The sequence below is a fragment of the Pyxicephalus adspersus genome, chromosome 2 (assembly GCF_032062135.1).
Source record: "Pyxicephalus adspersus chromosome 2, UCB_Pads_2.0, whole genome shotgun sequence".
Classification (NCBI taxonomy): Eukaryota; Metazoa; Chordata; class Amphibia; order Anura; family Pyxicephalidae; genus Pyxicephalus; species Pyxicephalus adspersus.
Window position 1 is genome coordinate 82,347,686 of NC_092859.1, and position 27,282 is coordinate 82,374,967.

Consider the following 27,282-nt stretch of genomic DNA (forward strand, 5'->3'; position numbering starts at 1 on the left):
TTTTACTAATTCTTTTGATCAACACTATTGATAAAGGAAGCAGCCATATGTGGAAAGTAGGTGATTTTCGAAAATACCAACAACTCTATGATGATTTTAAAGAAAGCACCTATTTCTACACCCCTCTTTATCATGCAAATCCATATTTATGTATTTTTTTCATTATTAAGCAATGATGTTCTTGGCAATGTCAAACCCTAAATATGCTAAATATATATTAATCTTTAATTTTCACTTTGATGTCTTTGTCTGATATATCTTAATTGTATAATACAAGTGATCCGCATATCTTGGGGCACATTCATTAAACTAAGAAAGCTTGCTCATTCTTGTGTGTTTTCATGAAATCCTGCATATGAGGGGGGTTTGGGAAATGTGGCAGTCATTGGAGGGCTCACCCTTTCCTAAGTGTTCCAAAGATTGGAAGCCCCAAGGTATTAAAATGGATATCCTGCTTATACCATACCTTACCTTATACTTTATACTATAAAAAAAGAAACAAAAACATGTGTATATTGCTGATCATTCAAATATATATTTTATTAAAATAATATATATAATTTTACAGTTAGCTTATGTTTTCAGCAACACTAAATCCATGTTTATGCTTATTTTCTCTACTAACTCTCCTACATGATTTGCTTTATTAAGAAGAGACCTCAGCTGGGCACATCAAGCATAAAAAAAACCATGCTGGCAGTCTCCCTGTCACAAATGTGTCGGTTTCATACCATGCTCATATCAGCCAGCCTTATGTCTTTATTATAGGTGGGTTTTTAACCTGCAAAAACCTCTCTTGTGAAAACATATAAAAGTTCTGAAACTGTTATTGTGTTATTTTCCTGAATGTGATGACAGGGTTTTTGTGGACTATGGACAGACAATTTTGTCCTGGAGATTTCAATTGCATTGGTACCACTATTCCTCTTCAACTAATTTAACAATATGAATGATTAAAAAAACATACCGAACCATACCAGGTTTGATTTTCATCACACTTCATCTTTTGTCATCACACTTTAAAAATTAGGCAGATCTATCCCTGCCACAAAATGCCTGCCACTGATTGCAGTTGGTATGAATGATACACAATATGTAAATCGGGGCTTTTGTTTTTCTAGCAACCACAAGCTATTCCATATTTCATAAAGTAAAAGCCTGTAAAATAGTATTTCAGAATATCAAGTGCCAATATAATTATATTTTCATTTAGAGGAAAACGCTGCAGACTGGCCATTAGTTTCACTGGTAGCAAAACACAAACTCTCAGACAACTTAAAAGGTCCACATCAGAACAACTATCACATACACATAAACTGTAAAATTGTACTCACCAGGTCTGCTGCCATTTTTTAATTTACTTGAAGCATACTGTACGCTTCCTTTTGTAGTGGAGTCCCCTAAAAAAAAAATATTTTTGTATATTTTAAATTAGATAAATAATATTAACAAATATGACACAGCAAAGCCATGTGACATAAAACGTACCTGCCCTTGGGTCACTTGTAGGTAGCGTACACATATCATCAAAGTGTGTATTATTTATTTCCCTGAAAACTGCAATAGTTTCAGTAACCAAGTTAAAAAAATTCTTTGGGTATAATGTCATTTCAGGAACAGTTTGAAATTCAAAATAGTCATCTAAAAAATCCTGTGAATGTGAAAAAAAGAAAATCAATTACTAAACTATAACTACAATATGTACTATAATAAAAAAATGAATTGTTCAGTAAAGACACTTTAAATGACAAATGTATTTAAAACACCCAAGGGTCACACTCAGACTTGTTGCTAGTAAACACTGACAGACCTAGCTTATGAGTTATCTTAATCCTCTTGATAACTGCCTAGAATTGGTTTACAATATGTATAGTTTTCAGAATGAATGTGAAATATTAAAGCACAGTATTCACATAATAATTACAAAGTCACATGTGCCATGTTTTTGCTACTGGGTTAATTTTTTCACCTATCTGCACACACAAGAAAGAAAGAACTGCTTATTCCAGCAATTAAGTGTTGGCCTGCAGCTAAACTTTGTACTCTGTGGGGGGCCCTTTTACTTTCTTCCATTTTTTTGAGAAAATATATTTTGGCTAATATTAATTTCTTTTTGACTGGAAAATTTGGTACCGTTATGCTCCTAATGTAATTTGATATGTACACTTAATAAGACAACAACAAAATATAATGTAATATTTGTAAATCCTATACAGAATCATAGTAATCTAGCAAAGAATCTTGAATACAGAATGTGCTTTATTACAGTAAACAAACTGAACAGCTGAACTGTTCATATTTTTAAAACAATTGGGCATTAGAGTAAATTTAAAAATCTGTAAATAAGCAAAAGATAATCAATCTTTATGGGTCTTTGACCTCAATACACTTTATAGCTAGTAATAAAATTGTGTAGCTGTATTTTTATGTAAGGTTAAAAAAGTATAAACTAAGAAATTAATCTGTAGTAATAAAGATTAAGTTACAAAATACAATTTGGAAATAAACCATATAAAAAATCTAAAAAGAATTCTGCAAATTATATTAACTAGCATTAATAATTGCGTTTAAGTATGCAAAAAAAAACATTTGTAAAATAATTTTACCATTTACAAATTTTACAAAATTGCATAATAATAAATAAAAGAATTTCTACTTAAGCACATCAAATAAAAAATTGCTGAGAAGTATTTCTTATTTATGAGACAATAAATCAAAAAACTGTAATATCATCCAGGAGCCAGGAGATACAGTACCTGTTGGTCAGTGAGTTTGATACAATTCCTAATTTCTCGAAATATCAAAGAAAGGCTGTCTAATATAAGATAATTTTGTGATGTGTTTGAAAGTTTGGATGAAAGTTCTCCAAGGCGCTCCGACATTTCATACACCATAACGTACAACCAGCAGTGTTTTGACTAAAATACAAATAATAAAAAAAAAGAATAAATACAAACATACATCAAAATAGTTACGTCTCTTAATACTTGTAAAACATGGCCATTTAATAGAAACCATTCTCTAGTGAGGTATAATGGGGGAACGTTTTAACAACTAAATGACTTAATGCATGATGTCAGAAATGCCAAATTATATTTCCACACAATTGCCATATGAACTTTTTTTATTTAGTACAGATGTTCATTGTTTTGTGCACAAAAACCATTTTGATGGGAAAGTGGATATTTTTGCATGACTAAAAATACTGTGCACAGTTATACAATTCAAAAGAGCTCTGGGGAGTTATTAAGAAAAAAAGAAACCTTCGGCCTTTGGGTTCTGGCAAGTCAAAGATCTTTGGAATAAGAAGCATCTCACACTAAGCTAGAGAAGTACTGGCGGAAATTGAAGCAATAAGAATTCTCCACACCCTAATAAAATGTACTGGTTTTCAGTGTATAATTTTCACATGAAAGAGGGTAATAATGTTATTTACCACATTAATTATAGAGCCAGATTCTAATATGCATAAGAAATTATTCAACTCAGAAATGGGCTTAAGAGCAAACATTGTAAACCTAATAACATTTTATCCATGGAGATTGTGCTTGTGTAACTAAAAATCCTGTATTTATATACTAAACGATGAATGGTGCAAAAGGAATCTTCAGAGGCCCAGTTCAATGGAATGAGGTCAAATAAGTACATTAAGGGTATCTAAAGCTAACATTCTGATTAAAAGCTTGCTGTGGGCAGCAACTGGCATAGTGCATTGATTTATATTTGTTTGTGATTACAGGGTTGCTACACCTGTCACTCTACTATATAGCCTAAAGATCTCCAACAGGAATTTGTTAAATAACTAAAGCCTTTTTTTTAATTTTGGATAAGATTGGTGATCGGTAGATGGCAAGAATGTCAGCCACTAGTAAGATTCAGCTTCTTTGTTTTTCTCTTGACTATTGCCAGCAAGGTTTGAAGTTAGGGAAAATCCAAAAGTTTTAGTTGTCACTGAGACATGATGACATCTTTAAATTCATTTAGAAGGAACTTCTTTTACTCTAAAATTTCTTCTTTCTTCCTGTTGTATCCGTTGTACAGGAAGTAAAAGTATTTTGGCCTTTATGTGTGCATTTTCATATATTAGAGTTATCAACAAACATGTATTTTCACAGATAAGATTGAACAATGATGCTTTAAAAATTGGAAAATGTACAATGTGTTGTAAAGATGTGAGAAAGCTCTATTTAAGAAAATGTGCATATTTGGGAAAATGCGTGGATGGGCCCTAAAAAAGGAACTCTTTATATTCTTGTGGAGGAAGCAGAATAAAGCAAATGAGGCCACTGGAATAATTCAATATGGTCTTTTTAAAACTTTGAAACTATAATGGTTATTAGTAATTCTAGTTGAAAGTTAACAAATATATGTAAACTGATGTGTTAAATAATGTATATTATTATTTTTTAATAAAACAGAATTTACAACATATATTTTTAATATATGATCCTGATCCTGAACACAGATTCTGATTTGCCAAGGGGAAAGTCTAGCACTACATGCTCAAATCTTGTCTACCTTACTGTGAAACTGTAGCTCCCTGAAGATATTCAAGTCTACCCAAAATGCAGACTTTTTACAACATAGCAGAAAAGTCAGCCTGGCAAATGGTCAATAGCAAAGATGGCCACCTGATAGTTCATGGTAGTTATTAAATAATCTTATGTATTTCATATTTACATAACTGAAAAAGTACACATTAGGGAAGTTTTATAACAAAAGCAAGCACACTGTTATACACGTTTTTAATTGCTCAAAATCATTTGCTTGTTACAACATTACTAAATTCTACGCTATAATACATTTCTAATTACAATACACAGATGTAAGGCAGGGCAAGATCCTTAATATGTGACTCATGTTGATCAAACAAGTATACACTCCTGCTTGTAAGAGCCAAGGGCATCTTAAGGAAAGGAAATGCTTAATATTTATCAGCATTACCGCACGTGGACTGTCCGGAAAGGTATGCATTAAAGATAACACAACCATCTTAAAATTGTTTAACATTCCAAGGGACTGTGGACATGCAGTGTGAAAAACAAAGATGATGAATGACAGCATTTCCAAAAAAAACAAAATCAAACTGTCAAACATAAATCAGATTCTTCTGAGGTCTTTACATTTTAAATTCACAGAACAATGACACTATAAACACATGATTTCAAGGACTGAAGCAAAAAGTAATCCTCTGTGTGTAGCTAGAGTGACAAAAGTATCCTCAAGTTAACTCATAAAGTCAATGTGTCCTCAAATTAACTTTTCTTTTGAGCACAAATAATAAACATCCAAATCATATTTAAAGCTGATCTCCTGACAGATAAAGAAGACAATTAAATCTAGTAATGTAATTGCATTTTTTTTCTTCAGATTATTCCATGTCTGATTTATGATTACCATTAACATTTGCCTTGTTCAATTGTGGATTTAGTTGGATGTTAAGTTAAGCTGAAGTTGGCTGATATGAAAGGCATACCGGTGGAACAAAATCCACTTAACTAAAGATCAACTAGACTTATTTGTTTAATAAGAGTATTTTAAACAGCCATTTGGACAAAGATTTTTGTCCTAATGTACTATTCAGATAAAAATTTTAACTGATGAAGAAAAAATAAAATTCTTGTAGATGGGTTTATGCTGCAGCCTACAGATGTATGATATATGTAAATAGTTGTCTGAGCTTCCATCATAAATGACAAGGTACCATTTTGTGGGGTGTTTTATTGTCTTTTTTTCAACTGATGTATGTCTTACATTTCATAAGAGCATTCACTCACATGATGAAGAACTAGGCATCAGGAATGCTTCAGTATTCAAAATGATCAGTAGAACAAGCTGATGAACTAATTTTTTGAGTTATACAAATTATTTTAGTTAAATAGTGCCCCTACATGGGGAGGGAAGAATTAAGTAAAATTGTTGAAATCCATATTTTAAGAAAGAATTTACATCTAGCCTTGACAGTATTCTGATCATTTTATGGAATACATTTACTGGGTGGAGTTTTTGGAACGTGAACAAAAATGTGTTATTAAATTATTTACAGCTGCTGCTGTTTTACCGAAACTGTAATTATTAGATCAGGAAGTAATTTAATCTAAATACACCTTTCAAACATAACAGTATTACCAATAAAAACAAGCACATTTCTCATATCCACTTTGTTAGCAATTCACTGATCTAGGATCCTATGCACATTATCCCATTATGGGGTTTTGTGAGGAAGAGTGAAAATGGTTTGGGGTAGAATTAAAGTCTTGGTCAAGTTTATATTGCTCTTTCTAAGCTGTTAGGAAAGCAAAGTGTAAGAAAGCTGTGAATGATGCTCTACATCTGCAAGCCATGTTTGAAATAGATGCGTGTGAAGTATTTAGTGAAAAACACAAAGACATATTTGTGCAGGAGACATATAATTGATGTGGACACTCACTTGCCTTTGTTAAAATTGTTCAACTTAACACAACTGACTTTTTGCATTTTAATGTTTGCAGTAATAGGAGAAAGTTGAAATTGGTATATAGTGTATGTGAATAATCTGCTCATTTACGAATCCTGTACTACTGTCGTTTCTTTTTTTGATATGGTGGCCACTCGAGCTTTATAAGCACCCTAATCTGCAGCAATGCAAGGCATCAGGTTCACTTGACTGACACCATCTTAAGCTTCCGATATATTCCTGACCACTGCTGACTCATTTTTTTTTCACCCACGTGACAATGCTGGCACTTGGTGAATGGCTACTTAGGAGCCTGGTGCCATGGTGAAAGAGTAAGAATTTCCAGAACTAAACTGCAAATTGTGACTTTGAGCGTACTTGAGGCCTCCTCCCATCATTCCCAATTCCCATTCCCATAATGGAAAATGACTACTGAAAGCTAGGAAAGGAGGTGTGTTTTTTTTAAAAATCACCATGAAAGAATGTTTGTAAGTGTACCCCTATGTAACATTTTCGTGACTACAGGGTCAAAAGCTTTGATGATGTTATCTGTTTCACTTGAATTCCTAAGTTTTGCTAACTTTTGACCTATTGTACCTTCACTAATTCTTTAAATTGTGTCGGTCTCTACATAACATTGTAAAGACATCAGTAAAACAGAATTCACATTACTGAATATTTCCTGGTGGGCAAAATCCACTTCTCGATTGCTTTTGAACTCTATAGGTATTAGGGTAAGGTTTCTCTGTACTATGTATATAATAAAATAATGATTATGTGCCTTTCAGGTCTTCTCCTAGAGGGAAAGTGATAGTATGTGCTGTCATGGTAAAAGAAAAAAAACCTATACATTGCTATAACATTTGACTATTGCCAATTTCTTGAACACTGTAAAATATAAGTACTAGCCTTGACAAAGAACACAAATCAGAGGAGAATTACTAATCTTCTTATTTGTTCCATGGAAATTACCTAAAAAGTTCTCCAGCCATTGGATCAACATGACAGACAGGTAAACATATAATGGAAGCTTATTACACTTAAAATTTCTCAAACAATCAAATCATATTTCACATAAATGATGCATTGCAACATTACCCAATTAAACTGTGTATTTGTACCATTTGTTACTCACATAAATACATATCTGTCTTTAAAATAAAAATACGCAAAACTTACCAGACTATTTCTGGAGATATTTTTCACGTGCATAATGTAATCACTTGGGAGATTTCCAACCTAAAAATAACATAGAAAATGGTTGTTACAACTGACTGGGTAAATTATATCACTGAAATTTAGAAGTTAAACATAACATTATCATTTTATTGAGTATAAGTAAAAGTTTAAAGAAATAACTAATTTTCAGGTTTGATCCACACCCAATGCTTTCCTTTCCCTCCACTAATACAAACACAATTTATCATAGTGACAATATCAGCCCTAGTAATCTAAAGTCTACATTCACATTTCTGTAGTCATCATGCAGTACAATTGTAGTACAATGCATTTAGGGTACATTTAAAAAAAAAATACTATCTATCCCTACAGAAGGTGTGTTTTACTTGAAAAAAGACCCTAAGATCTGACAAAGTTTTTAACCACACCATGAGTGCAATACCAAAGTACAGGTATGCTTAGTATATAACATAAGGCATATTACACATGAGCTTCAGCTTGTGTATGAGCAGTATGTCTAATCAACTCAAGGTTCAGACAACTTTTTTTAATCTACTAAAAAAAATCTTTAGTTTGGGAATGCCTAACATAGATCCCAACAGGAGTACTTGATGTCAATTTAAACATGCCCCTAGCAGGCTTTTAACAAGCCTTAAGTAAAACCGAAATTTTAAAACCTTTAGTCCTCACTCCCCATAAGACCTGTATTTAACATTCCAAAACAAGAGGAAAATGATAGTTTAAAGGCTTTAATTAAATATGTCAAAAACGTTGCTGATTGTTTTCTGCCAGTCTTCTATAAACATCACCCCTATATACGATGAAGCCTGTGTAAACACAAAAAACAGCACCGTTTTTTCACTGGGCGTTGCAACTTAAGTTAGGGATGGGTTTGAGAACCTTCAAAAACCTTTGAGAGGTTTTGAAATTAATATTTTTTTTAGCACCGTTGCCTTGTTACTACAATAGATAAAGTTAATACTTACCAATTTTTTAAACTATGACACAAACACCCATTACAAATTACTTTTTTTTAAAAATTACTACTGTAAACTGTAGACATTGTTCAATTAAAATTGTTTAATTTACCCCTTTAGGCCTGTATTTTAATTACATATTTTTCCTTTATTTTTTATTGTTATTTTTACCAGCTGGTAATTGTCTTCAGCACACATTATGAAATATTTTTTATGCATTTTTTCTTTTAACTGACATTAAGGGGCATTTACAAAAGTTATAAAGACTTAAAAATAGGTAATTTATGTACACCTACAATGTACAAGAATTATAACATTTTGTTATATTTAGCAAAACACAGAAATTGTTCAATATTGATGCTGCACAAGTGTTATATATTGCATAGATGTGTGTTCTATAAATATTGATGTAGAACTAATAGACATCATACGAAGGATGTTTATTTTGTATCATCTCTGCGAGAAAAAAAATGTAAAAAAGCAAAGCCCTTCATTTTACAAATAATATTTATGACACAAAATATGACTCATATTTATAAAGTGAATATGTCAAATGTTTTGTAAGAATTTATTTTTTGTGTAATGTTGGTCTTTCGATTTCATCTCACACGCTATAATAGAGTGTAGGTACATAAAGCAAGGCTCTCTTATGGCTCTTAATAGATGCCTTCTTATTTGACATCTAAGAAGACAGCACCCCCAGCATTCTACTGCCATTCACATTTTAGGCAGGAAGTATAGTAGAAACAAATGGCACAATCTCCCTGCCACAAAATAGATCATGTTTCAGATCCGTCAGAACATCACAAAGGTTGCAAGACACTTTTTTTACTGCATTTTTAAAACAAGGGTCAGAGGTGACAAGCCAACTAGGTCAAACTGCTGTCTTTTAACATATTAGCGTTACTGATAAAGCACCAGCATATTCCATAGGTCTGTACAACTGGAAATATTTAGAGCATGCACTGATGAATCAGCCCTGAAGTCACAAAGCTAGGGGGCCGAACTACATAGGTTAAAATATATATATATATATATTTATATATATACTGTACATATATATATATATATATATATTTCTTTTTATTTTCTTAAAAGCTAGTCTTCTTTGTAAGCTAAAGCAAGAAAAAGATCGACACCACAGACACTGCTATAGGAAATATATAAACCATTCAGCTACCAGTTAAGAGTCTTTTAAACTTGTCTGTTGTGACACAGGGCCATCTGCAGACATAGACAGCTGTCTTACTACTCCTTTTTTATGTCAACACCACTGCACAGGTTCTTTGACTGCCACGGTGGACCTACAGTTGTTAGCTCAAATGACATGTCACCCTACAAAGATGGACATCCATCAGCTTACCTGTCACAGATATCTATAGCACATATATATATAAAAATTCTGGGGTGTCCCAATCTGAACCTTTAACATGATTCTACCTACATTCTTTATGGTAGTATCACTAAACAGCTCCGCTGCCCTAATAACCGTCTATCTCAGTAGTCTACTGGAATTGGGCTGATTTGAAGACGTATGCCTTCCTACAAAAGTCAAACCACATCTCTACTGTGGCTGATACTTGGCGAAAGATTTATGAAAAGGATATTTCCCAATTTTTTAAGCCAAGTATTTATGCTATGAAACCAGCTTTTAAATCCCTATAGGTACTTTCCTTTGGAAAGCCTCCTGCAGGATGCCAAATTGGGAAATTTAAAAAAAAGTACATATATATATATATATATATATTTATTTACATTTAGATACATTTATATATGTTTCCATTATGTAAGCATATTATGAAATGAGGTGCTGGGAAGTTAGTGCATAAGATACACCCTAGCTTTCAACAGCAGAGGTGTAACACTCAGTAGTCACGGAGGTTCAGTATCTTACTAAGCTGAGTTCTGAGAAACATGAATCTAAAACAATGCTTTCTTGCTCAAAGGGAGTTGGTGTCACTAAATCTTGACCCAAAAGATACATCAACAAATATTTGTTAGCTTTGCTCTCAATCTAAGAAAATATTAAAACTGAGTAAGAAGTTAGAAGACTTTTGTTCTGCAGGTGAAATAATCCTGCTACTGGCCTTCATCCACAATTCATTATTTAAACTAAAATGATGGCTCTCTATTATCCATATGGTGGAGTAAATCAATAACGGTTTGTAACCGACTTAGAATTGTTTGCTTTAGAACTTAGTGTCAACCGAGCATATAATGAGGCTGTTTGAGCAACAGTTATTCAACACACTCCATTCATAATGGTTACAGAAGAGAGCCAAATTTCAGGATTACAGCTTTGGCTTCACTACATTCATTATGAATTTGTGTTTGAAATGCTACATGACTAGGCTATTATTTCAAAGATGCTGGCAAAGCCTGTAGAGGGGGTGAAAACAAATACTTGTCAGCGCTAAGTCCTTAAATAAATGTATTTATGTGGCAATTCAACAAATTGCCAGGTTCAATAATTTTTTTTTTCCTTAAACTGTTGTGAAATTATTGTATTAAGCACACATACCAATGTTGCTTATAGTTAGAATACAATGTTTTTTTTCACATTAATCTTGCTTACCTACACTTTAGTATAATCCTCAAGAATAAACACGATCACCATTGTATCTTTCATAAGCTTTTTATACAGGACAGGACATACACACACCACACCTGCTAAATTTGTAAAAGCGACAATAGGGGCTAAAGGAAACTCATGCAGACACAGGAAGAAAACATAACCAGTAAGCATGTACTGATTGGTACAACTGATTGGTTGTTGGGAATGAACACCAGAACTAAGCTTTGCTGGTCAAGAGAACTAACCATGTGAGCACCATGATACACATGTTCTACAGGCTAGTATATGTGTTTGCCAGCGATGGTAATAAATGAACATATTTGCAGTGAAAAACCACATAGATAGCCACTACCAGAGTTGCTATGTGCCCAGAAGCGGCAAACTGAACCAAAGGCAATGCATTTGCATGTGGTTTTGGCTGTAGTCCGATTCCTCCTCCGCATCAGACCACGCCACAATCTACTGCAACCACAAATGTGTGCACAAAATGGTTCCCAACTGCTCCTATTTAGAGTGGTTTAAGAGTGGTTGGCACCACAGTTGGGCCTGCTGTGGACTGCTGTAGCAAATAGCAACAAGTCTGAGATGGTCCATAGTCAAACAAACATTATTTAGTTGGAATAAGTCACTTGTTATAAAGATTTTTATGCCTGCATACAAAGATTTTACACATATTAAAAGTTTTAAACCTTATGTAATTCTTGCAAAATATTGAAGACCTTGCAGAATTTAACTGCTTAGAAATGACATTTAAGTATTACATTATTTATTAGATACAGATGAATTTTAATGAAGGCAAAGAACCCTATTCAGCACTTAAATTCATAAGCACATTACAGAATCATTAGACCATATCAAGGGAGGGAAAATAGGCCCACAGAAAGATCACTCACATAAAAATTGCCAGAAATCATATTTAAATTTAAAGTGAATGACTTGGATATACTTCACACACACACACACACAGGAATGACTGCATTACAAAGCAGTAGAAAATAAGTAATTTAAATATCTCCGAACAATATGACAAACATACCAATAAATTAGGTTCATAACTTCATACATACTAAAGAAACATTTATCATGCACACACTTATTTACAATTTATGAATAGATGCATTTCTAACAGTAACACCAAAAGTTTATTCATATTCATTAGGTAAATCCTGAATACAATACACCTACATGTACTCCTTGTGCTTATTGTCTACCTATATACACTTCATGGACTGTGCAGCCTTACAAGAATTCAACAGTGATCAATAGGATATCATTAAATATAAGATATAACTGCAGGTTATAATTAGTAGTTATAACTTAGGTTTTCCAACAATCACATTTACTGGAGGGTAATATTTTAAATACATGTAATTGGGAGTAATTAGAGACAGAGAAGCATATCAAGAAACATAAAATACCAATTTATAGATTGCATTAAAATAAGGCAGATTTGATACAAGAAAACATCTCTGTTTAAGTCGAAGGGCTGTGTATTAATTTGGATTTTCCAGGCAAAATGTCTAAGAAGTCTCCAAAGTTTGATGAAAAGCTGATACTAATGACAATCTTAATATTGTTGGTATATGTCAAACCTCTCATTAGCATTAACAATAAATCTGACCATATGGAGATGGCTAGTTTTCATCAATTGACTGCCTACTAACGTTTTAAGCTTAAATGGATCTCTACTCATACGACCATTACACCCTTCGATCTATCTACATAGGGATTTTCAAGTGGTGGGAATCTCAACAGGGGAGAATTGAAACTTTATATAATGTTTGCATTATATATGTATGACCCTGTATATTGATTTTTCAGAAGATGCTGAGATTTGAATATCGGATCGCTGCTCATAAAATTGAAAGCATATGTGTACATGCTCTATAACCCAACAGAAATCTTTTGAGAGGTCTCCAAAATCTGTCATTAAATTGTACAATCAACAGAATTTTTCCCAATCTGATACAGCAAAGTTCTTTCGATTCTACGCTTTATATCGATCTGATTTATAGCCGATTTGATAAAACAACTGAATTGATTGCTTGGTTGAACTGGAAAATTAACCCTTACTGGCCAGTAGTTACATTTGCAACTCACAAATTGTAACCAAACCTCAAAGACCTAAAAAACAATTGGTAAAGCAGCATGTTTGTTAAACAGGTGTTTCATACAGAATCTTTTCAAAAGATGAAATATATCAGTCCCTGCATAATGCTGTGTCTGTTTTTTGTATTGTGTCTGTAGATGGCTATACCTGAATACCCTTTGATGTGTCCGCCTGTTTAAATCCAAGTAACCTGATGGGCCCTGGGGATATAACATGGTGTCCTTTTATTCAGCTTATGAAACTCCGCTTAACTGGGTTTTACATGTATGCTTGTGGTATATACTCTACAATCTCAAAGGGATTAAATAAACATTATAAACCTGTATAACAGGTAATATCCAGCCCTTACTGGAGATTACATAAAAAGTAAAAGGTTCTTACGTGATGCAGACTAATAGGAATTCAATACCTTCTGGCTGTAATTTGAAGTGGGGGTTAATAATCTTTAGGGATATTCTACTATAAGACTATAATCAAAGTCTCAGATGACACTACCAGATTTATTTATCAGGACAAGGGCAATGATCAAGGTGCAGTTCAACATAGCATGCTATTAGGATTTATATTTCAATGCCCATATTTTAGTTAAGTTAAACCAGAATTAAACTGTAACTGAATGACACTTAGTTTTAGGTTTCTTAACCTTTGTTGCGTCTCAGTGCTACAGCACAGCTTTTACATACACTCCTTTAATGGCTACATGGCATTTTTTACAATGGGATTTATAATGGTAATATAAGTGGACTGTGTTCTAAAATGGCCCCTAGTACAATCCATGGGAAGCTCATGTGACAAGATGACAATGCAGGAGCACAGATGGTAACACCCAAAATAGGAAGAGTTACCCCAAAACAGGATAAGTCTGTTGATGTACATTTATGTCAGATCACTGGGTAATATTTAAAAGAAAGCTGCAGACTTATAAAATTACTATTTTAAAATTACATTTTTAAGTGCTTGTGTTTACACTGTACACCCTAGGCAGAAATAAACTAAAACAAAGGCCAATAAATGCAGCTTTGTATATATATATAACCAAAGCTTTTCTTTTTAGTTTTGGAAAGAGTAAGGTTTAGAACTTCTTTCAAGTTTTTTTAAGTTGTTTGTCTACTGCTGCTGCCCTTTAACTGTCCAATCACAGGTTGGGAGCAGGAAAGTGACCTAGCTGTCTTGCTTAACTGCAATAAAGAAAAGTTTGGTCACTGGGTTGCCTATGCTGTGTCCTGTGCTGTGGGGTTTTGTAAACCTCAGAACTGACAACCTAAAACAGCACCCGTATACTACAACTGAGTTTTAAGCTTTTTGTGATGTTTGGCTTTAAATGAAATGCCTGCCCTGTGGTTCGTTCACTGTACACAGCATTACACTTCGAGCTAATTTTTGAATGCAGTGAAAAAAAATAAAGGAACCCTTAAGAGAACTATACGTCACGTTGTTGTATGATCATAAATAGCATCACTTATGATCACCCAATCAAACTAAAAAATAGGAACAGATGAATCTTTTTCTCTTAATCTTAAAACCTGTATAATCCTTCCTGGCCCATGCTTTTCCCCCAGTCTCTGGATTCTGCCCACAAAGGCAAACCATTCTATTCACTGTGCACGTGTTGAATGTGTCCTTTGCTGGGAGAAATAGTAACAGAGTACCTGGGTGTGGATTAACTGTAACTAGGACAAAGTAGTTTTTTTTATATCAATCTGCAAACTGGTAAGCAAACTGCTCACTGGCACACAGCTTCACACTCTTTTATGAGATTTCCCTTTTTACTACAGACACTATACAACAATAAAAGAAGACTATTTTTTAATATTATTATTATTAAAAATAATAAACAGGATTTATATAGCGCCAAAATTTTATGCAGCGCTGTACATTAAATATACTTATTATTTTACTAGTGACTGCTATAACATGGTTTTAAACTTAAGATAAGTAATAAAAAGTGTCAGACTTACCAGTTTGTCAATGTCATTCACAGCATTAGTGACAGGATTTCTGCACGGACTTCCAAAGCAGACAAAAAGCAGCTGAAGATAAATACATGTGACAATCCAAGTCTATGAGGAAACAAACAAATCTCAGTTAATTGATTTCAGAGCACAATGGAAATAAAAAAACATTCTTGCACAGTTATTTCGACATAGCAAATTCTGCATAATAATAAGAAAAGGCAGTCTGCTTTACTCACTGAGAGTAATAGGATATAATAAACAATTTTGCTGATTTACACTGTATCCTGTCAAGTTTATTACAAACATTACATAACTTTACATACACCATTTACAAAGATCATTTGGGAACAAAGACTAGTTTAACCAGGTTTATTCTAGAAATGAAAAAAACAGCTGTCTGGACAAGTTGGAATTTTCCATCCTTTCACATGGCAACATGGGCTGGCCATAAACAAAAACAGATTATTGTTTAGATATTCCTATGCTAACAATACAAAAATATGAACACAATTTTTCTGATAACAACACTTTTAAAATGAATTCAGGACAAAGTAAAGTGACCCTGTCTCCATCAGGTCACCTTAGAAGCACATGCGATGGTTCCTATTGATGGCTTGTCCATCATTACAGAAAGTATGAGCTGTCAGGAGGAACCACTGTGGACGGCTGGAAAAGTAAGGATGTACACTCTATTTTTAAAGACTACTTTCTCTAAAGAACTGAACTAGTTGTGTCATGGAAACTTAAAATTCCCCTTTTCTTGCATATTGTGACAGAGCTAGGATAATACCAACCTACCAGAGCTGTTACATGGAACATAATTATCAAATACCAGAAAGGCTAAGTATTCCATTGACCAAAACAGAACAGCAAGTGAGCAAAGTTAAGGTAGGTTTATACTGCAGAAAAGGAGGGATGAGTAAGTCACCCCTTTTCTTGATCTGTGTGGGTATGATACACACATATATAACATAAATGAATGGTATGGAAATGATTTTCCAAAGAATCTCTTTGTCATCCCATGATATGTGTAAGTGATGCAGCAGACTTAAAACAGATGTCACAATTTGCTATTTTCATCTACTGAGAATCATTTTTCACCTACTGGGAAAAGTGTGCTTAAGATTTGCAATTTATTACATTTTTTTTCAAATTAATTGTTTTTTGTAATCAATTTTTCTTAACATACTGCAAATGTATTAAATCTTTCTGGGGCCTGTGGCCTGCCTTTAAAAATGTATGTTGGTACACCAGCAAAGCTCAGAATCCAAAGAATTTATTATTTTCCTGTCTGCATACATCAGAGACTACTGATATAAGCAATCTATAAAGTACCCACAGATGTGAACTTTACATAGGTTATCGTAGGACTGGGCATTGATATTATGTTTCAAACATTTGAGGGTTTAACAATTGGGAAAGAAAGTAGATCTTCAGGTTTCATTAGAAAAAAAAAACTTCCTTTTATTCCTTTTTACAAACCACTGGATAAATCTTTAAAGCAAACAAAGCCCCAAGCCAGTCTGGTAGAAAAAAAAACTTACACTACTTAGTAATAAACCTATGGTACAATAGTAACATAGTAGTAAATCCTGATCTAAAGTTGTACTATATAGTTTCATAAGCAAACTAAAGTGCAGCTAAATACATGTTGCACTGTAAACACACATGGTGCTTTTGCAGAAGTTTACACTAAATGACAAACTGAAACGGTGTCATTTGAGACTTTTAAATAAACAACAATTATAAAAAAAAAAAATGCTCCCAGTCCCTCTTCATTTTTACAAGTTCCCATTTAGGACTTCTTCTGCAATGTCTACAGGTGACTAATGACTATGCATATGAATAATACTATTTCTATTGCAATAACATATAAATGATGTTGAGAAAATAAACCATAGTGGAATGCTCTTGCTTAAGGAATTACTAATTCTTACATTTTAACTTATTTTGAGGGTTGTAATTCGCTCATTTTTCATAAACTGTCTGCTGATCTGGCACAAGAAAAGTCCTGTTTAATCCACAATCTTTTTGAAAAAGCTAGACGAAGAAAAGACTGCCTTATCTTCTGCGGGAATGTTGTATGTGTTTGAATGATCCCAGCCTGCAGCCATGTAGTGGGATGAAACTAGTATGACCTGGAGAAAATATGTGGTCTCTAGTCCGACAGGCTATATAGTGGTATGTCCATTAGTTCAGAAGGAACATGTTCACTCACAGCTTGAGAAAAAAGCCTCTAAGGGCGAATTCCCCTGCAGGTCACCAATATTCAGCTTTTTGCAGTCTAGTTTTAACAAATTCATTGTACATTCATAATGTCACACACAATATTTCAAATACAACATGTAATGATATATTTACTTTAAAACTAAAGTATATCATAAAATAAATATTCTAAAAAAGAATAAAATATTCAGGCAAATGTATATGGCTCCTTTTAAAAGCACAATAAGGGATGAATTAATAAAGATATAGAGAATGTTTACTTTGCAAAGTGAATATTTACTCTGATGCTACAACCACTTCATCTACCCATTCATATTATCCTTGGGATCGGGTATTCAAAGAATATGTATTACCCCTGTTAGCAGGTTCAAAAAAAAAAATAAAACCAGATGTCTAAATGACACCTTACAGTGCCCGCATGTTACCATGGAGGGTAAGGATTAAAAGAATAGTAGGTAACCATAGACAGTATTTATATGCCTATATGTTTTCGTTGATACAACAGAAAAAAAAACATCACATTTGTCATCTGGAAAAGTAAATTGTTTATGGTCATCCATATCAGTCTGCATTTTAGTCAACCAGTTTAACCAGATCCAAAAGTTTTTTTGTTCCAGTTTCAGTATAAAATGTATGCGGCACCTGTACAAGGTGGGGATAGAAACTCATCAGATAACCTTAGGAATTCCTCCATTTAATTTAGAGCTACCAGTGACATCACAAAAACAGAATGATAATTCACATGCACTCATTCTGTGAGAGCCTGTCATGTATTCAAATGAATTTGGTCATGAAATCTTTATAAAGGGAAAGATCTTCATTCTTGCTGGCTCATCATTGGCTTTAGTGGAAATCAAATGATTAAATAGGCCTGATATAATAAAGCTCTCCAAGACTGAAAGAGACCAAGAGAACCGGGGGGATTGGACCGGGCAAACTAGGAATGGGTCTGATTCAGAATTAAAAACATTTGCCTTCTAATGGCAAGTGATTTTTAAGAAATCTATTCCAGGTTTGCTGGATCACCCATGTTCTCCCATGAAAGTTTATCTTCTCCAGTCATGGAGAGCTTTAACTTAAATCAGGCCCAATGTCTAAGCAGTGATTGGCAACAGTAAGGTCCTGGAACAGTGGATCTAGAAGTGAACTATTTTAGGGCTACCATAACATTTTATCAGTAGGGAATGGGAAGGGTGGAGTGCCACATTTGATGAAAGCTCCGCTTTATCCAGAAAACACAGAAGGTTACAGGAATGCTCAACGGAAACCAATCAGAAAGCTACAAACATGTGGAGAAAAAAAACACACACACACCTAATGAAAGAAGGCATTGCAGCAGATTTAAAGGTAAGTAATCAAAGTGTTTCCAGTTTAAAAAAGTATGAAAATAGATTTTATTTTCATAAAATTTGTCTAAAACTCCAAAACAAAAATAGTAAAATGTGGAGTAAACATAATTTATGACTTGCGTTTGCTAAAGATAACATGATGCAAATGAATGTTTGTGTTCACAGTATCATTTTAAGTCTAAAGCATACCTGCATGGGTTCAATGAAAACACGTTTTTAGTATCACTGCCATTTGATACACGGGCTTCAGCAGAGCTAATGGCAGCTGGATGGCTTGCATGTTTACTTAACGTCAGGGTTATGTGAAACATAAAAAAATTCGCCAATAAAGGCACTGAGCTGGAAGGAATAAATGGGCCATCTTTCATCAATGAATGGTTAAATTTACAGATTTAAAAGCCTCAGGGGGCAGTTGGATTGAAGATCAATTATTGTTATCGTCATTCCTGTTAGAATAGCTAGCATACAGTAAACAACAAAGACAGAATTCCACTTGCTATGCACAAAATAATAAGGCAGCATTCCATTGCACCGGATTTGGTCTATAGTTATCTTCCCCTCTTTACATCAAAGACAAGAACAAGGAAAGCTGACATGATTATTTGATAATCATGTTCAGTGTACAAAATTTATATTTAAAAGATTAACAGGCATTTTCTGTATTTGCAACTATACATGTACTTAACCTTGAAAAAGAAAGTTATTACATAAAACTAAATACAACACATTTGTCATGGAAGATTTGTTCATATCAGATTACAATTTCATGGGCAGTCATGTCTAGATCTTTATTCTGATACGGCAAACCAACGCAGATAGGATTTTGTCTATTCTAAAAACACAGAATGGGAAAGGAAAAAAGAGAAATGGAAAGGACTAGCTATAAACTAAAGTTTTTGTATTGTTACAGGTCTATGCCTCAAAAAGCTAATTTATCAAAACTGTTCATATTAGTTAAAGGCACTAAAATAGATTAAAGGAAATCGTGATTGAAATAAAATGGAAATGTTTGCACTATCCTTTTCTCTGTTTTGTCCATCAGTGAAGAGAAATAAACATGTATTTGGATTAGATACTATAAGGCAACATGAACATGAGTCATGTACAACAATTTGAAAAAACTACTTCATATACATTATATCCAAGGCTTTATAGCCTTTACCATGAATTCATTCCCATATCTAGAAAAAATAACCTCCAGCCCCTATTTAACTCTGCATTATATGTGCTGTTATTCAGAGTATTCCAATGACTGCAAAGTGTTAAGGTAAGCCAGAGACTACATTTCCTGAAAAATCTTAGTGTCTTGAGGCACAGTCAGTAAAAGGTTTCATTATCTATGTGTCGTTGGAAAGGATCTTTCACGATGTTGTACATACAGCACCCTTCTAGTCTATGGAGAAGGGAGAGGGAGAACGACGGAGAGGCACCCTGCTGCGTGCTCTCCCCCTTTGCTTCCGTTAAGATCGTTCGTCGTCCATCGTCGAACGTGGATCCGCCAGGATGGTCGTATAGACGGCAGGCGCTGTACACACACCAGATTCTTATCTGATATCAGCCCTGAGCCGATTATCGGACGAGAACCCATGGACGTATGTACGTAACCTTAGATCGTAAACTCTTTTGATAAGGTCCCCTACCTATGTCATTATTTGTATGTCTGTAATTTGCAACCCCTATTTAAAGTACAGCACTGCATAATATGTTGGGACTAAATAAATACAGTTTATTATTACAAATTTTTATGAAAAATATACAGCATCTGCCAACAACCCGCTCTTATAGATATCAGCTGATTATAGCCTCTGCCTCCCCTATGTTTGGTAGAAATGTCATCTGCATATATATACTCCAATATGAGTGTTGTCCTGTTTCTGGTGTACACTTTCTGTGTTGCTTCTAGTGCCTATTAACTACAGCACAATTCTCCCCTATGTTGCTTAGATGAGTAGGGAGGTTAGAATTAAGTAGTTTAACAACTAGCAGGATTGGATACCATGTCTTTTGTTGGGCATATGCTATCAGCCGACTACCGGAAATTAGGAGCAGAATGCATTTCTGGCAGTTCAACAAACATTTTTTGTGTAAATGTAGAACATTTGCATGCACTGAAGCGAGAAAAATATGGTACCATACACAAAAGTTTAAAAAATACATTTGATGTATTTTATCTGTTTGGGTGTTAAAATATGCAAAAGTCTAAAACTTGTAATATTTTATTGATAAACAAGCATGCAAAGTTTATCCTAATAATATATATATATATATATATATATATAGTATAGTATAGTAAAATATATTGCATAAAGTATCATTTAAAATAAAAATATACTGGTCAAACCTGTAATGTTCATTGTGTGCTAGCCAAGCAGATTTTGTGTTATGAACATTTCAAAGGACAAAGCTTCAGTATTTTTTTTTCCTTCTTTTAAACATTCATTGTTCTTAGGTTACACATTTTATTGCATTACTTACAGGTGCAACTTAAGAGAGTGTACAATGTTTAAATAGAGTTACTTCAATCATCACACTTATTCCCTGGATAGCTAATGATGGAGAAAGATATGAGATTTGTAACATGCAATGAGCCAAGGCAGAGCTGCCTATTTAATTGAAGTCAGCTGGAACAAGTCATTACCGCCATTAATGTCAGGGTTTCTCTAGTGGGTATACATTTCCCAGTGTACATATTAAGATTACCACAAACCCACACTTATTTCCAATTTCTAAGGTTAATTCCTTAGGGGGTTTAGCACTCAATTTGCTACAATAAAAAAATCTTCAATTGCATTCGCAGATTGAGATTCCCTTTTGTGTTGTGCATTAAAGCCGTACAAATGGTCCGCAGTGTGCACACTAATTGCAACAGACCCACACTCCCCATCAAATCTGACTCCAAGGCCAGAAACATTTTATGGTGTCCACAATCATAAAACAAGATAAGAACTTAAGTAGGTGCCTGAATTTATTTCAATCAGATTTAGGACTTGAAAAGACTATTACAATTCACAAACACCAGACGTGACCAGTCATTCCACTAAAGAGGTTGGAAATGTCACTTTTTTATTTAATCATGTTACTGATTAATAGTTATTTTCACTCCTGACTCCTGGAGACTAATGGATGGATCTGATGTCACTTTGTGGCTGAGTGTAAGCTGAGAAATAGCAGTAAACAGTAAAAAGGTTTCACTAGTAACAAGCCAATGAGATGAGTAATTACCTAAAAAGCTGCAAGATGTTTTCTGCTACTTTAATAATTAAAAAAACTCCAATAACAAAACTTCTCTACAGCAAAAGCATTGACTGTTAAACCTGGCACGGAGATGCATTTCATCTTGTCTAATCTTTTTTCTTCCCATTGGCATACTGAATTGATTGCAGGGTATTCCAGAACCCTGTACATAATAATTTTATAAAGCTAACCTGATTGATGTTTCTTTACAGACAACCTAATTTGATATACAATGTTCTAAATGATTCCTTGTGACATAAATGAGTTATTAAATCCTTGAAATGACTTACTTCTTATTTAGTGAGGGCAGATTAGACTCAATAAGGCTGGTGATAAACTACAGGCTAAATTTTAAAATCATTATGTTGGAAGATAAGTGCCTCCGGTAGGAACTAGTACATGTTATAACCTATAGAAGTAATTTATTAGCTGAAGTTCAGCTGAATGTGCACAGTTCATTTGTCACGTATAACAAATGGTCAACTGGAAAGCTTTGTGTGAGCTCCTAGTAGAATATAAGGAAGTGCAGAATATACCAATTTAAGAAATATAAGAAAATGGTGCCAAACAATACTATAAATGGCCAACCTAATGATGCCACATGGGATAAAAAAACACCATAATCCTAAATTAAATTATAAGAGATATAAAGTATAGTAATTTTTCAGAAAGGGTGGTTGCAATGTATAACAACCACAATTAGGGAAAGTCTGCATGTCAAATCATTTTTTACCCCTGTCCAGTGTCAAAATGTGATTATGGTGCCTGATGCGGTCTTCGTTCATTTTAGAGTTCCCACACCCATGTCTCTTGATCTAATCACACAAACATAAAGATCTTTGCAATTCCGGTAGAAAAGTAACAACAGAAACAAAGTAGGGACAATTTATAAGTATAATCGATACAGGGGACTCAGAAAGTAAGAGAAAAAGTAAGGAACCATTCACACATGTGTGTGGCTGCGCATCCCCGCATGCTGCGTTATAGCAGCCTATTCATTTGAATGGGCTGCTAAACAATCCACAGCCATCCGTTGGTACTACATTGTAGTGTGTTCAGTGCAGTGAAATGCATTGTGAAGATGCATTTTAGCGCTGTTAGGAATTTATAGAAAAACATATTACATTGAATACAGCAGTACTATAGATGCTGGAAGTGGTTAGATTTAGGTGAGGGGTAAAGGGATGGGAGGATTACGGTAAGACTGCAAGGATTAGTTTATAGCTGTGCATACACCAGAATACATACCATACAAATGCTCATGGACAAATGTAAGCCAGGCACCTGACACTGATTTAGTATCTGTTCAACAGAAGCAGCCTAAAAACATAACAGACATGGCCACAGAGGAGATTGTTTTTCCATATACAGAGGGCGATTGCTAAAAATTCAAATTTAATGGTGTATATATATGACAATCATCAGACAATCTGAAAGATCGCCATGATAAACAAGTATTGTCAAACATCATCAGCTAATCATTGACAGAGGAACAGAAGATTGCACAATTGGATTTTTTCTAGTGTCTATCATTTCCTTAATATATAAAAAAAACAACAAAGTGTCTGTTACTTTGGATACACACACAGTGCTTGGGTACACACACATTATTGTTAACTCTTCATTCTCTTCATCTGGAATCTACCAGAGGCCTAGCAACTGTCTGTAAACCAAGGGGAAATCTAAGCATTTTGTAACTAAACTATTGAACACACTAAATTTAACAGATGAAACTAATACTAAAACAATTTATCAAACTTGATGCAATGCATTTACAGTTTTGAAGCTCTTTTCTATTTTACAATATGACAAAATTGAAGCTTTACTTTAATATAAATGTAACAATTCCACCAATATAGTGAGAAATGTAGCTGTTATATAATTTATTCAGTTATCCTTAAATAGCCAGTAAAAAAAAGTAGACTAATCATGTCTGTCAAACATATCTCTATGGAATTTAGATGCTTCCTTTTCAAGTACAAAGTAGAGAATGACTCGAGGGAGAAGGATTTGCGTTCTATCAGCTGAAATCTGTATGTGGGAGTGTGAGCCGTTTAGCTGCCAACTTATGTTTTAAAAGAATGCCATTTCTTACCGTTACACTTGGCAATCATGTGAGAATTGATACAATCTTCATTTTTTCCAGTTGGGCATGGCAAAACATACTTACTGGCAGTGTGCAAGGCGTGATAGTAAAAACTAAAATATCTGATCCAATCAAGGAATGAATACAATAAGTGCACTCCAAAGAATGGCAAAGCTTCAGTCAAGCTGTTCTAATGTACCCATGTGAAGGCCAACGCCGGCACAGCTCAGTGTAGGAGGCATGCAATAGTTTACTGTTTTACACATTTACAGCAATTGTGTTTTATAAATAAAAGCAGCAGCCCAAAACACACAGAAGCACTCAGTAAAATTAAGATTAAAAAATGAAGATATTAGAAGTGGACAAATAACTGGTGATTGTAGCGTCCCTGAACATGTTTAGATATCCAGCAGCACTAGGAAGTGATTAGGAGCATAGAGATACTGTCACTGTTGAGCTATAAGTCATTTTATGGACTCTACCACATGGTGACTTTTCTGAATGACAATAAAAAAAAAAGTACTTTTAAAGTACACATTCCCATCGCTCCCCCAACTACACTTCTGTATAGAAAGTGCCATATGTTGACTATGTTTTCTTTTAAGGTCTGTATGTTGATTCCAAATAGGCCTAGTAGTTCATACATTTTAGAATTGCTAGTGGTAGTAAAAAGAGAAATAGGGGAAAAAATTTTTTTTTAACTTTATCACTATAAGATGAAAAGTGAATAATCAAACACAAAAACTGAAAAGTGGTCAGAAGACCATGAAACAAAATCGATTGTGAAACTACATGCATGCTATTATTGTAATAGCTACATATGGCAAATCTCTTTAAAGATACAATCTCGTGTGTCATGAAGTCCACAGCTATTAATCAGTCACTGAACATATGGAAAATATAATACCATTGAAACACAAGATAGAAAAATGCTACCACCAATTAGCTCTGAACAAGATTGCCATCTTTATCTAAACTTCTGCCAATAGTTATGCCGACCTTCACTTTGCTTTCCCACTGTTCCAATATATCCAATATCAAAGTCGTGGTTTGGGGTGTATACAAGGATGGGAGCTCTCTCCTTGCCCTTGCTCCTAACCTGGTTTAGCAGCCAACATCTAAGGGCAAGTGCTTGGAAGGTAGAAGAGTGATTCACCAAAACCTGAAAGTACTAGCTGTAAAATGTCACTTCCTTGGGTAACTACTGTAAAGGTAAGAAAGCATTGGGAAGGGAACTGTGAGCGGCTAGGGGGTATGGCAATGAGGTGGACATGTTGCTTAACTTCAATTCACTTTTGGTTTAACCTAGAACAGTACAATAAAAAGAACAAACAAATATAATTTGATAACAGCAGGTAGGCACTGCCTATAAATACCATCAGTTTATGACATCGCATTTCCTGCATAACCACAGAGTTTTGAGCTCAACTAAGCCTCACATTTAAACACTGTCTTCCCTTATAGTTTTTAACTAAGGCATATCACTACCATCATTACACAATACAACTGTATTTGATTATCTGAACATAATGAACTTTTCTACCTTTTCACCCTTACTAGATGTGAGTTTTAAACTTTTGGATCAATCTATTGTGGTCTACAAAGAGTTTGAATTCTTTCAGCGGTTAGTTGTTTCTACAGGTGCTGTAATGCATTCATGTAGAATAAAAAAACAATCTGTAAGATATCAAAGAGCTTTTTTCCATTGTTTAAGAAATGCATGTGTTTGCATTAACAGCCAATCACAAATAATTGCTTTTTCCAGCCTCCTTAATAAAAATGACAGCTAGGCTTTGGTCTTCTAAGCTGAACTAACACTTTTTATTCGGTGATAATAAATTATCTCCACAGTACTGTAGAAATACAGTATGAGATATAATGTGTTTCAGTATTAAATTGCCTAGAGAAAAAACACATCCATTTATCATAATCAATTTCTATTTGTGGTGAGAACCTTCACATACATTGGATTCTATCTGGAATAATGACTAGTAATAATGGATTGGTGTTACTGTCTACACTTGGGTGGAAATACTAAATGAAGAACTCTAATTTCTTTTATTGCATTATAGCTGCTCCACTGTGCACTTCAGTTAAGGACATTTGATTCCTCTTTTCAGCTGAAGCATTATTGCATTCTATAACCATATCATTTACCTTTATTTCCTGAACAATAAATGTGGGTTAATGGAACTAGATTCACGAATGAGTTCTACATCCCAAATGATCTGCACACTTTATACCGTTCATAATATTATAACAAGCAATGAAAAGTAATCTTACCCTCAAGCAATTACAATGGATTGCATATCAAACTGCAGTTTGAAACAAAGAACTTGAGAAACCTAAGAGCAGGTGAGTTTCTGCAAAAGTATGCACAATTTGAATGCAAATACATATCAAGAGATTCTCAAACTTGTCTTCTGAATGGTGATAACAATCTTATGCAGATGAGTTGAAAATCCTGATTCCAGGGAGGCCTGGGATTTATGGGTGTTGGTCTGAACAGAACAAGGCCTAAGGGCAGCCAAGATGAGTATAAATGATAATTTAAATTTGATGATTGTTTTTATTAGGATTTACAAAACTAGTGCTTACAGCAAAAACATACTCCACTATTTAAAATTCTGTACATACCTGCTGTAAAAAAAGTAATGTTTACTAGAGAAGACACAAACTTTTTAACAGGGGTCAATGGAGGGAGGTATATGAAAGCTATGAAACCAGACGCAGTCGGAGCCGCATATCACAGGAGGAAATAATAGCGCTTGTTACTGGTTTCCCCACCATTCCCAGGAGAACCTGTCTGCAGGTATCATAGATAGAGGTTTGCAGCCTAATGTAGCTTCAAATGTACCTGGTTTAGATAAATGTCATCCAAAGTACTAAGTGTTTTATTTTGAGTACTTACAGTTTTTCTTTTTGTGATGAATTTTTCAACTTCACGTAAGATTGTACAAATTTAGGAGGGTAACTTTCCTCATATAGTTGTCACTGAAACAAAAGTCCTGAATGAAAGATTTATGCTTAACCATGACTGCTATAACATTTTGGACTATAAACTTCTGTCCCTGTGACCATGGTCAGAAGGGTAAATACAGAGAATAAATCAACCTAGCAGGGACACATGCAGCAATAAAAATGACTCAGGCAGT

At 34.1% G+C, this 27,282-nt stretch overlaps 1 protein-coding gene across 1 annotated transcript in view; it reads right to left on the reverse strand.

Annotated features, from left to right (window-relative positions):
* The window catches only part of KITLG (KIT ligand), a gene marked incomplete at its 5' end in the record, with an annotated part of 40,553 nt that extends 13,473 nt beyond the window's left edge, over positions 1-27,080 (reverse strand). Inside the window, 6 exons of the mRNA XM_072399019.1 lie at positions 1,335-1,400; positions 1,489-1,651; positions 2,757-2,918; positions 7,616-7,675; positions 15,236-15,337; positions 27,039-27,080. Of these exons, the coding sequence (XP_072255120.1) occupies positions 1,335-1,400; positions 1,489-1,651; positions 2,757-2,918; positions 7,616-7,675; positions 15,236-15,337; positions 27,039-27,080 (595 nt within the window). The remainder of the gene's footprint in view (positions 1-1,334; positions 1,401-1,488; positions 1,652-2,756; positions 2,919-7,615; positions 7,676-15,235; positions 15,338-27,038) is intronic.
* Between the last annotated feature and the right edge of the window lie 202 nt (positions 27,081-27,282).